General features: G+C 35.9%; 1 protein-coding gene across 47 annotated transcripts in view; it reads left to right on the top strand.

Moving 5' to 3' along the window:
* The window catches only part of PTK2 (protein tyrosine kinase 2), a 343,777-nt gene that overhangs the window by 147,026 nt on the left and 183,951 nt on the right, over positions 1-12,800 (top strand). For 41 of the 47 annotated variants that reach the window (XM_063816590.1, XM_063816588.1, XM_063816583.1 and 38 more), the window contains 2 exons: positions 6,528-6,607; positions 6,884-6,946. In XM_063816590.1, the coding sequence (XP_063672660.1) occupies positions 6,528-6,607; positions 6,884-6,946 (143 nt within the window). Of the gene's footprint in view, positions 1-6,527; positions 6,608-6,883; positions 6,947-9,166; positions 9,241-12,800 lie in introns of all 47 variants that reach the window. The other 6 variants (XM_063816608.1, XM_063816607.1, XM_054657531.2 and 3 more) reach the window with 1 other exon arrangement.

Genomic DNA, 12,800 nt, shown 5'->3' with positions numbered 1-12,800 from the left:
GGGGGGAGGGATAGCATTAGGAGATATACGTAATGTAAATGACGAGTTAATGGGTGCAGCACACCAACATGACAGATGTATACATATGTAACAAACCTGCATATTGTGCACATGTACCCCAGAACTTAAAGTATTTAAAAAAAAAAAAAGAGTGTGACATCATATGCAAAGGTTTGCCAAGCAGAGACTCTGGCCTGAGCTTGAGTGTTTAAGGTGTGTGTTGGAGGTCAGTCTCATAGGCATACAGCGCCTACGTGACTGACCTCATTTATTCACTTTCCAGACCCTAGAGAGAAAACAGGTGTTTACCGTCAAAACAGTGTGTGCATGAATTATCTGGTTCAAATTGGTGGCCAGTTTTTTCACCAGTTGGTGGTCAAATTGTGGCCGTCTTCAGGTATGCAGAAGCACTCTTATCAGACAGAACATTTCAGGGGTTTAGTTTCTAAGAGACTAAGGGCCAGCCCTAAAAATATGCCTTTCGTGGGAATGAACAGGATTTGAGCATCCCAGACCTGCCGCTGAGTTAACATTTTCCTGTATAACTTGCCTTTTCTTTCCTGGAATTAGGTTACTTGTGCTCAGTCTTCAGCTCTTAATTTAAATGGTGCTTTCCACGTAAAGCCTTCCATTTACCTGTGCATAGTACCCATACATTTCCCGTACAACATATACACATTTTAAAATACAAAATTTGTTTTATTGAGGTATAATTTACATACAATAAAATAATTTAAGTATGCAGTTTAGTGAGTTTTGACAATTGTATACAGTCCAGTAATTACCACTTCAGTCATGATATAATACAATATAGGAATAAGGAAATTGATACTGGCAGAATACTGTTAACTAGACTGCAAACCTAATTTAGATTTCACTAATGTTTACACACATTCAAATGTGTGTGTGTGTGTGTGTGTGTAATTCTGTGCAGTTTTATCACAGGTGCAAATGTATGTAATCATCATAATCAAGATACAGAACTATCCTGTGGACACAAAATCCCTGTTGCTTTATTAGTCAAATGCTGTCCCATCCCTAACTCTAGCAAGCACTGATCTGTTGTTTATACGTTATATTTAACTGTCGTTAATCTGTTGTACCTACCAACAGGGTGTGCATTCAGTGAGAGCAAATAAGAAGTCTGTCTTCTTCACCGTTGTATCCACCACACAGTAGGGCATGGGTTTTAGGTGCTCAGTTTATTATCTTCGGGAATTTAATAGTGAGAATTGACTTTTAATCCTAATGCCCTGATATTCAAAACTTTTAGATGAGATTTATTAGAAGATGTCATGAAAAAAATCCAAGAAATAAAGCAAATTTTTGAAGTTTGAGAAATCAGATTGTGTGTGTGCACACATGTATGTGTGCATGTGCTCCCACCCAAGTACACACATGGGCACACACACACTCAACATCAAATGTTCTTTTAAAAGATTGCTATGCAGTTAGATTCATTTACTACCTTTTTTTTTTTTTTTTTTTTTGAGATAAAGTCTCGCTCTGTCACCCACGCTGGAGAGCAGTGGCATGATCTCGGCTCACTGCAACCTCTGCCTCCCGGGTTCAAGCGATTCTCCTTCTTCAGCCTCCCGTGTAGCTGGGACTACAGGTGCACACCACCATGTCTGCCTAATTTTTGTATTTATAGTAGAGAGATGTTTTTGCCATGTTGACCAGCCTGGTCTTGAACTCCTGAGCTCAAGCGATCCACCTGCCTTGGCCTCCCAAAGTACTGGGATTACAGGTGTGAGCCACCATGCCTGGCCCCTTCATTTACTTTTAATAAAATTTGGGGTTACTTAACCATTATAAATGGACAACAAAAAGAGATAATGGAAACATTTGTTGTCATATAGCTTTATGGTCTATCCTCAATAGAACATCCAAAGTAATTATTCTTAAATGAAAATTTACCATTACCTTTGTGTAAGTTCCATGTATGTTTTATTCACTATAATATCCTGGCGCATGATAGTCATTTTATAAACATTTGATAAATCAATGAATGCATAGCTGTTAAATACTATGTTAAATGACATTGAATTGTTTAAAAGTATATAACTCATTAAGGTAGCATAATTGTTCATTTGTATATTTTTATAGCTTAGGTATGAAAGAGGAAAAATTAAGTTAGTATTAATTTGGAGCTGCCATTGAGTTCCTTCTGTATACAAAATACTTCACAGTATCTGACAAAAACTCAGTCAGCTAGGCTCTAAGAGTAAAATTACTTGCTTTTGGTCACCCAGCTAGTAAGTAAACCTAGTCAGTTTTTTCTTTGTCTACCCTCTGCCCCATCCTCTTTCTTTGCTACCAAGGTCATTTGAGTCCAACTGATAAATTTGTGTAGCTGTTAGAATATTCAAAAGAGACCAAAATAAAACACAAAATCTCATGTGGTAGCCAAATCATTGAGTTGACATATGCAATACATTATGGAGTAATTTAGCATCAATATTTTCTGTTAGAAAATGTGAACAGTTTTTATATTAAAACCTGTGCTTCATTCATTCTATTGCAGAGTATGATGAAGGAACTCCTTGATACAAATACAATACTTGCACAAAGAAAGAAGTCCAAATCCATCCTAGTTTTTTTTTTCTTTTTCTTTTTTGAGATGGAGTCTCGCTCTGTCTCCCAGGCTGGAGTGCAGTGACACGATCACGGCTCACTGCAAGCTCCGCCTCCCACGTTCACGCCATTCTCTTGCCTCAGCCTCCCAAGTAGCTGGGACTACAGGTGCCTGCCACCACGCCCAGATAATTTTTTTTTTTTTTTTTTTTTTTTTTAGCAGAGATGGGGTTTCACCATGTTAGCCAGGGTGGTCTCGATATCCTGACCTCATGATCTACCCGCCTTGGCCTCCCAGAGTGCTGGGATTACAGACATAAGCCACCGCACCTGGCCCATCGTAGTTTTTTTTTGAGACGAAGTCTCACTGTTGGCCCCCAGGCTGGAGTGCAATGGCACGATCTCGGCTCACTGCAACCTCCGCCTCCTGGGTTCAAGCAATTCTCCCGCCTTAGCCTCCTGAGTACCTGGGATTATAGGTGCCTGCCACCATGCCCAGCTAATTTTTGTATTTTTAGTAGAGATGGAGTTTCACCATGTTGGCCAGGCTGGTCTCGAACTCCTGACCTCAGGTGATCCACCCACCTCGGCCTCCCAGAGTGCTGGGATTACAGGCGTGAGCCACTGCGCCCAGCCAACAAATTAATTTTTAAAAACCAACTTTCAGAAGTCTTTTTTTTTGGAAGGATCTTGCAAATTTCCTGGACCTGGGTATAATCCACAATAGAAAAAGAGAGTACAACACAGTGACAGTGTTCCAATACCTCAGGAGATGCATATGAATCTATTGTGGTTGATACTGGGGATGCAAGGGTAAATGAGAGGTGGTTCCTGTTTGTTAATCTTCATTCTGGTAGAGAATGACTGCACTGTGAAAGAGCTGACAAGTAGTAGGTACAAACTAAAGCTGGAGTTTTAGGGGTTGATACATCTGGATTTTGAATCCTGATTTTAATACGTGCTCAACAGGAAGTTAAGTTTTCTGATCTTTATATATAATAGGACTAATAAACTCTACCTTGAAGAATTATTGTAAAGATCAGAAATATATGTAAAATGCTTAGCATAGTAACTGGTCCCTGGTGGATACTCCTTAAGTAGGATTATTATCTACTGCTATCATTTTGATCAATCTTTTAGGCTTTTTCTGAGGCTATAAAATGGGGATGATAATAATACCCACCTCACAGTGATGTTCTGATGATTAAATGAGATATTACATGTAAATCTGCTTGACATGGTGCTAGGTATATATACTTTATAGAAACTTAAATGCTTGATCAGTTTGGTTTCACAAATGATAGCAATTCTGCTGGGAGTTAGTGGAAGACAGGTAGTCAAGAAGTGTTTTATAAGGGATATGAACAAAGTGTGTACATAATTCTGAGTCTTGAAGCCCAGCCTCAGGATGTGGCCTTGCCCAGTGGCTTGAGAGAACACTCTCTAGAGCCTAGATGACAGGGAGCATTGAGACACTGAATAGAGTTTGCTTTCTCTCTGGCAGCAGAGGGGAAGCTGCTTTGGGGCTTGAGGGGAGGACACGGGTCTGTGGTGATGCCTTATTCTATCTCAGATCTATACTCTTTGCAGAATACTTTGATCACATCGGGCCACAAATAGATTTCAGTGTGTGATCATACAGCTCTGATAATCGAGATTAAAGCTATAGGAAAAACAACTCTGAGAACTTTGAACTCATTCTCATAAATGAGATTTTTTAAATGAAGATTATTATAATTTCCCCTTTTCATTTTTACAATGCGAATTTGGTTTTGATGATGAAATATAGCATTTGATTATTTTTTCTACCTGTGAATAGTGTTTAAAAATTGTGGCAATTAATCTTCAAGATTAATTGAATTTGGTAATGGTGCATTTTCCTCATCATGTAATTGGTGGTCTGCAGTAGTTCCTCTGAAATCTGCATCAGACAACTAAAAGCCACTGAATGTTTCCATCAGAGTAACGGTGGTATTTTTCTGCCTATCTAAATACCTATCTTGGTTTAATTCTTGAGCCTTTATTTTTGTGCTCGATAATAAACCTACTTATGATGCAAAACAGGTTTTAAATTGAGACTTATTTTTTGTTTTGTAGAAACAAGAGCTTCTACTATTTGTAGAAGTTAAACAAATAGTTCTAGACCTAAAGCTTTTTACTTAACTGAATGGATTAATTCAGTTGCGGTTGGTCAGTCTTGAGTGCCTGCTTTGTGGAAGGAGTAGAAACTCTTGTTCCTTGTAAAGGATGGAAAATATATATGGAAAATAACATTTATGTACCCACCCTCCAGTTTGATGACTGTTTGTTCATTCATTTGTTCACGCATTCATTCAATAAATATTTATTGAGCACCCAGACTTAGATGCTAATGCAGAAAATAAAGAAAGGTTTTGAGACGAATAGTCCTTAGATCAGTAATAGCACATAGTTGTCCACTGCTAGTTGAGGGAATGTTTCTCCTACTTTAAGAGAAAATAATGAGTAAATGTTCATACTTTTTTAGTGCATATTAGGTCATAAATTCCTGGTAGGTTAAAGAGAGTATGCTCATCTGATGTCTTTTACCTTCTCCGTAACAAAGAGATATGGCAGGCTTACTGGAGGAAGTATGAAATCAGTGAATTGTAGCGCTTCCTAGGCATGCATTGTTCAATTTCCAGATAGTTTTAACTGGCCATTTGAGATTTGTCTTCATGAGTTGAAAGTGGAGTTTATACTATGATTTCTCCAGCTGCTCATCTAAACATGAAGAGGATGAGTGGGTAGGTTCAACGTGGCTTGGGTTTACCAAGCAATTCAAACAGAGGGATAATGGGAGACAGGGGAGCTGGTTGTCTTTGCAAGGGACGGTCATAATGAGGGACCATCCAGTATGAAGTAGACAAAGATTGGTGTGGAGTGAGAGATGAGTTAACTGGGGGTGGAACTCTTTGAACAAATGGGCTAGCAGGCTAGGAGGCAGTCATTGAAGAACAGGATGTTTGAAAATTTTTTTAGGGTAGAAGTCAAGACACTTTTTATATAAAGGGTCAGAGTAAATAGACTTTCAGGAACGAGGCAAAATGCAGGGTATTATGAAAGTACAGAACAAGAAAGAAGACAAATTTCCACAAATTTTTGTGTTGATAAAATTCATAATATAATAATTGAGCGTGGTTTTCTTGTAACACAGGTGTACTGCTGAAGAGAATGGGATGCGTCTTGGAGGGGTGGATAACATTTCATGTGAAGTTCAAAATGGGTACTCTCATCAAAATCAATTGCAGATTTTAATCTTTTCAGGCTAATCTACAAGGAAATTGTACACATTTCATCTTTGAAAATGTGTTCACAGTGACAGTTACTTGCACGTATTGATATCACTCTTATCGGCTTTTAAAATTGAGTTATTCATTGTTTAGAAGGCATTTCAAGAATTCCATTAGATTCTTCTCTTTACTTTAGACTTTAAGCTTGTATTACTTTGCAGATTAATCACTTAAAATTGATGGTTAGATGAAAATATCTGAGCTGCACAGTTAAATGGATTTTGAAGTACGTAAATCCTTTGCCTTTTCACTGGAGTCCAAAATATGCTGCTGGAACTGTAGTTTGAGGTCAGAAAATACATCTGCAAATTTTTGTAGAAATGGAAATTTCCCTTCCTGTTTTTACTTTTGACAGCATGGGAAAGGTGTGGAGCATCTGAAGGTTATTACGATTCAGACCCTATTCGTTGTTTCTTAATGTCCCATTTAAGTGGTCATATATGAGCTTTTCTTAATAGGAGACCATTTTATTTCTTTAATTATTTTTTGGTATAACTCACGTTTATATCTTTAACATCAGGCATAATTACCGACACAATGTAAACTATATGAAAGGTACTCAGGAAACATTTACTGAATGCATATATCTAATATTTTTCTTTTAAAACAGTGTTGTTTTTCCCATTCCTTTTGTTGTAGGTGAAGAGCGATTATATGTTAGAGATAGCTGATCAAGTGGACCAGGAAATTGCTTTGAAGTTGGGTTGTCTAGAAATACGGTAAGATGATAACTATACATTACGGCCTTTATTTATCAATTTTTAAATTATTTTTGAATATTTTCCAGGTATTTTCCTTTTCTTCATAAGGATTATCAGTGAAATACTGAATAAAATTTGAGTAAATTATGAACTATTGGTTTGGTGCAAAAGTAATTGCAGTTGTTGCCATTAATTTTTGTTTATTATTCAGATGCCTCTCCCCCAGTTTTTATCACTTAACAACACAAACATTCCTTATATATACATATAAATGTATGTCTTCCCTGATTTTAGGCGATCATACTGGGAGATGCGGGGCAATGCACTAGAAAAGAAGTCTAACTATGAAGTATTAGAGTAAGTATTGTACTTATAATCTATACCTGCAAATATGCAGAACTAAATTCTTTATTTTAAAATTAAATACTGATTCTGAAACACTGCTATTTCTAAAATTTTATATCTGGAAAAGAACAGAATCCTTGATGACATTAATTGTGTTAATAAACATTTAGATTTGTTGATAGATGTCTTAAAGCTAACATTGTATATGGCCCATTAACATACACTTTGTGTAGATTTAATCATTGCAAGATGATATTTTTTTCTAATTTATATTGAATTCTACAGCTGCCTATAAATTGCTTATAAATTATTATTCATGTTCTCTGTATAAGTTGCTACAGATTGTTTTGCACAAATAGAGATACGGAAGTTACTGCTCATGTATCAGAAAAATCTAGAATAACTAGAAATTTTTCCAATAATGAAATTAATTTGTGCATTAGATTGTATTAAATTAACCCAACGTGGAGTTTATGTCGTGGGAGGCTAGAAACCCTATACTTCATCTTTTTCATAATTAATTCAGCAAAAGATAACTGAACACTGAGTCCTTTGTAGCTAAGTGCCAGAGATTCGGAAATAAAACAAAATTTTAACCCCCAGGAAGCATTCCACTAAAAGGAAGACTCTCAGACAAGTAAGCAAAATTATAACATAATGTGCTAGAAACTAAAGTGGAAGTATCAGCTGGGTGTTTACAGGAGAATGGTACTTGATGTGTGAGGTGTTTTCACATGGAGATGTTATTTAACCTAAGTCTTAAAGAATGAGTGATTCACAAAGTGTAGATATGTGGGGTTTGTTGCATGGGAGCCAGGAAGCCAGTCAAGAGGATAAATCAGCATTTGCAAAGGCACAGAAACATGGACCATCAGGCAAAGGTTAGGAAACTGAGTTGGTTGGGGGTAGATAGAATACCATTCTTATGAGGGAGAGAGGGGTATGTATACAGGGACCAGGTCATTACCTATCTAGTACATTCTTCAAGGAGTCTGGACTTGGCCTTTGAGCATCGCTGACTCATGATTTCAAGCAGGACAATTATATGATGAGATTCGCAATTTAGAATTCCATATTTGTGAGATTAGAATTTTATTAAAGAAGATTGAAAATGGTAGCAAGGAGCCAGGAAGCTGTTGTACCTTTCTTGTCCATGTGAGAATGATGAGGCTGTGAGACAGAAGGAAGCAGTGGCCATGGAGACACGGGCTAGCAGAGGTAGCGTCTGACTGGAGGCTGATTACATTTGAATTAAGGACAGGGAGGAACCCAAGGAGTCTCTTGGTTTTCTGTCATGGGCCACTATGGATACCAGTCACAGAAAAGGAGTGTGCTTGAGGAGAAAGAAGACAAGTTACTTGGAGCATGTTGATTTTTAGTTCTAAGGAAACATTCGTGTTTTTTAAAATGAAAAAGGAAAGATAAATGTTGGTTTATTTCACTGTTATGAAATGACAAATACCAGTAGCATTTAAAAAAGTCTCTTATGGTACCCTGTGCTTAGATCTTGGTTTCTAGTACCATTCTTCAGTGGAAGGCACCAGAGCTGCTTGGAAAAATGCAGTTTGAGGGAGAGGAGGAAAAATACAAGGGTGAGCCCTAGAGCAGCTTCTAGTGCCAGAAAGAAGGAAGTGCTCAAAAAGCAAAACGATGGGGCTGTGTCAAAGGATGAATGAGCCAGTGGAATGAGTTCCCAGTGACAAAAGCTGGAACAATTCGAGCAACAAATTAAGTTACATAGTATTAGATTGTAACCCAAAGTATAAATTAAATACCCATGAGTCCATAGTAATATAGATACTTGAATAAATAAATATTTAAAGGAGCAGTGACAAATTTCCTCTATAGAAAAATTCCAAATAATTTATGTAAATACCCTCTCTCAAAGGAGGTGGAGCATAAAACCCACCTCTAACATATGAGCTACATTTAGTGGCTTGTTTCTGAAGAGTATAATAAGGAAAGGAAGTGTGGGGAAAAAGTAATTTTACAGTGAAGAAACCTGACAGGCATGACCTTAGCCAGGTGGTCAAAGTCAGCATCACCAGTGATCAGTCATGTTGATAGTGTGCAACCATAATGTAATGTGTTGAGAAAGGCACTTTACCTCTGTGGCCTTCCTCATAATAAAAACCCATAACCTCAGTCTAATCACGAGAAAAAACATCAAACAAATCCCTCTTCAGGGACATTTTACAAAATACCTAACCAGTACTCCTCAAAACTGTCAAGGTCATGAAGGAAACAGTGGAAGTCAGAGAAACTCACATATCCAGGAGTTGCCTAAAGAAACAGGATGATTACAGGTAAGGTGGTGTCCTCCATATGATGTTGGAACAGAAAAAGGATAGGGAAAAAAACTGATGAAATCTGAGTAAAGTATAGAGTTTGTTAATCATAATATATCCATACTGGTTTATTATTTGTGACAAATGTACCAAAGTAATGCAAGATATTAATAGTAGGGGGACCTGGGTGTGGACTATACAGGATCCTCTCTTTGTAACTCTTTTGTAAATCTAAAACTATTGTAAAATAAAAGGCCTATCTAAAAAAAACCTGATGGGAGAATTGAGGTCAGCAAGTAGTTAGAGATGATCTAAGAAGGTACAATAGATGGCAAATAGTTAATGTGAAGTCAAGAAAGGAGTGCTAGTTGAGTGGCCTGGCTGAGTTACAGAGAGAGGACTCCAGGAACACATGTGATCATCTTTCAGGGTCACTGTGAAAGCCTACTCTGGTATAGTGGCTGGGGAAAAAGAATAATGTGAATTGTATTCCCCCCTATCTGTATGTGAGGCCAAGATAGGAAAATGAAATGGTAACTGAAAGATAGAGTCTGTGTGAGAACCAGAGGTATACAAAGGAATGAAGAGAGCCAGACATACTGTCAAAAGGATACAGAGAGTTACAGGAAGAGAGATACTTGAAAGAAATTTCCATGAATAATACATTGACATGTTTTTAACAGCCAAAACAGTTAAAGAAAGAAAAGCAGGTTGTCTGTCAAGGTGAATTAGTCAATGGTATGTTTGGAGAGAAGAATTTTAAGTTCAAGATCTGTTTGAAATGAGAGTCAAATTTTGCCCTGAAGTTAGCGTAAATTTGGCTTATTTCTGGAAATTACAGAACTTCAGATGATCAGAGAAGAGGTGAATAGAAGAGGACAACTTAGTGCTTTAACCAGTGTTAAAGGCTTTCAAAACCTTACGCAGTTTTTGTCAGGGGTCAGTGAAATGGAGAACATGAGAATTGCTATACATAAGGGCTTGTGATTATTATTACTTGAAACAGGAGAGCTAGACACAGCATAAGTTTGTAAATTAGATCCTTCTTAGAGGATTGCATGGAAAGTTGAATGATCTATTGTTTTGATATGGCTGTTTCATATTAGTTAATTTATATGTGTGATATTTAAAGTAAGTAAATGTGATAGTTAAAAGAAAGAGGAATCTTTAGTTTATTGTAGTTCTAGGATGCTATTGTGCTTATTTTGTTGTCCCCTCTTTCTAAATTCCTGTGCTTTTGCTCCACTGTAGTGATTCGTTGCAGTTATACAACTTGTGTGAATTCAGCACCCTATCTCCATATAAGTAGATTAGTTGAGTGACCTCTTGAAGCAGAATATCTGGGTTCAAGTCCTTATTGCACCTTGACTATTCTATTTGCCAAATTTTATTAGTAAGCTCTTGGTGTCTGTTTCCAAACGTGTAAAATGGGGATAATGGTGATACCTACCTATATATGAGATTGTCGTAAGGAGTTAGATGAGATAATTTATGTCAAGAGCTTAATACCTATTGTACCCAACACTGAATAAATGTGGACTATAATTATGATTATTATCCATGGGAGATATTGATTGTCAATCAGGATAAAAACCAAACTGTAGAGTTTCTTTAAAGAGCATTAAGAAAAAAAAAATAGAAAACAGTGTTATTGTTCATCTGTTGATTTAATTTTGAGCCCTTTTGAAATGATTTTTAATTTATTTGTTTTCAAAGGTAATAATACATTCTAGTTAGAGAAAAAGTGAAACTACAGTGTCAAATAAGAAAATTTCTTCAACTCCTCTCACTGATAACCACCATCATAGTTTTAATAAATATCCTTATAGCTCTCTGTTTTAACACTTGGGTGCACATTCAATGCATAGTTTTAATATAAGTGGAATAATCCTATATGCATCTTGCTTTTTTTATTCAACTTTATGTTTAATAGATCTTTCCATGTGACTAAATAAAAATACACATTAGTATACTAGTCCACCCAATGAGTATATAATGCTACATACATTTAAACAGCCACATAATAGTGGACATTCAGTTCAGGTTAATAACAATATAAGGCATGGTGCCATTTTTTGTTCATTTTTGCCTATATGATAGGCAACAGATGATAACTTGCTTTATATTAGTTTGATTACTGGTGATATTAAACCTCTTCACATATATGGCCATTTTTAAGGTTTTTTTGTAAATTAACTATATTTTAAATAAGCTTTTCTAATATATTTTTTCTTTATTAATTTTAAGCAGTCTTTGTCATGTTAACACATCTTGTAATGTTAGTTCTGTATTTTCTTTCCCAGCTCGTCATTTTCTTTCAACTATGTGTATATGGCTCTCATCATTACAGAAGTTTGTCTTTCTTTAATGTAGTAAAATCGTATTTTCATTTTGGTTTTTGAGTTTTAAGATCCGATTTTTAAAAAGGCATTCCAGAACTTAAGATTGTTAAATGTTTGTTTTGAAACTTTTGTGTATTCATTTCTGTTTTTACATTTTCAAATGTGTGGATTTTAAAAATATTTTCTTTTTAAATTAACTTTTGGCTTAATGGCATTATGCTCAGATAGCGTGGTCTGTGTGATAAGAGCTTCTCAACTTTTGTGGAGACTTCTCTTGTGGACCCTAGAATAAGATCATTTTCCCCTAGTGTTTTATCATGAAAAAGTTTCAAAAATACAAATAAGTTGAGAGACTTGTTCAGTGAGCATCTGTGTGTCTGTTACCTGAATGCTACAGTTATTAACATTTTGTTGTATTTGCTTTGTGTGATCAGTTTTTATAAATGTTTTAGTGTGATTCAAAAAATGCATTTCCTAATCAAGCTTGTTAACATACCCATCTGTGATAATGACTTTGCCAATTTCTTCCTATAAGTCTATTAATTTTTCCTTGATATTTTGAGGCACTTTTATTTAAACATACGAACAATATACCTTCTTGGTAGATTGAATCTTGCATCATTATGTAGTGATCTTCTCTATGCCTGATAATTTGTTGTTGTTGTTGTTCTGAAATCTGTTTTGCTTTCTTTAGGTTAGCCTTGACCTGGTTTATACTTTTCCATTTCTTCACTTTCAACTTCTCTGTGTCCTTATACTTTCAGGTGTGTCTTTTAAAAATGTCATAGTGCTGGATTTCTTAAATCCAGTTTGCTAAGTGTTTCTTTGAACTGACAGGTTTAGTACATTTGTATTTCTTAGGATGCGTGATATATTGGACTCGCTTTTATTATTTATTTCTGGTGTCCTAGAAATAAGCTGTGTGTGAGTGCATGTGCTGTGTATTTCTTAGTTGGTATTCTTATTCCACATTTTCTTCTGTAATTACGTTGAAATTTATAAACATCTCTACTCTTTCATTAGTTACCCTTACATTTAACCTTCTATATTAACCAACTCCAGATTTTAAACTTATCTAACCCTCTCTTAAACAATACAAGGACCTTTAAACACCTTAACTCTCCCCATCTTCTTCCAACTTACACATCATTTTTTCCTGTTATTTTAGTTATATCTTTTCAAAATTGAAACTCCAAATATTAGACATTATTATTATTTTATACAGTTATTATTTTT

Source organism: Pan troglodytes, chromosome 7, assembly GCF_028858775.2.
Source record: "Pan troglodytes isolate AG18354 chromosome 7, NHGRI_mPanTro3-v2.0_pri, whole genome shotgun sequence".
Lineage (NCBI taxonomy): Eukaryota > Metazoa > Chordata > Mammalia > Primates > Hominidae > Pan > Pan troglodytes.
This window is presented reverse-complemented; position numbering and strand designations above follow the sequence as displayed.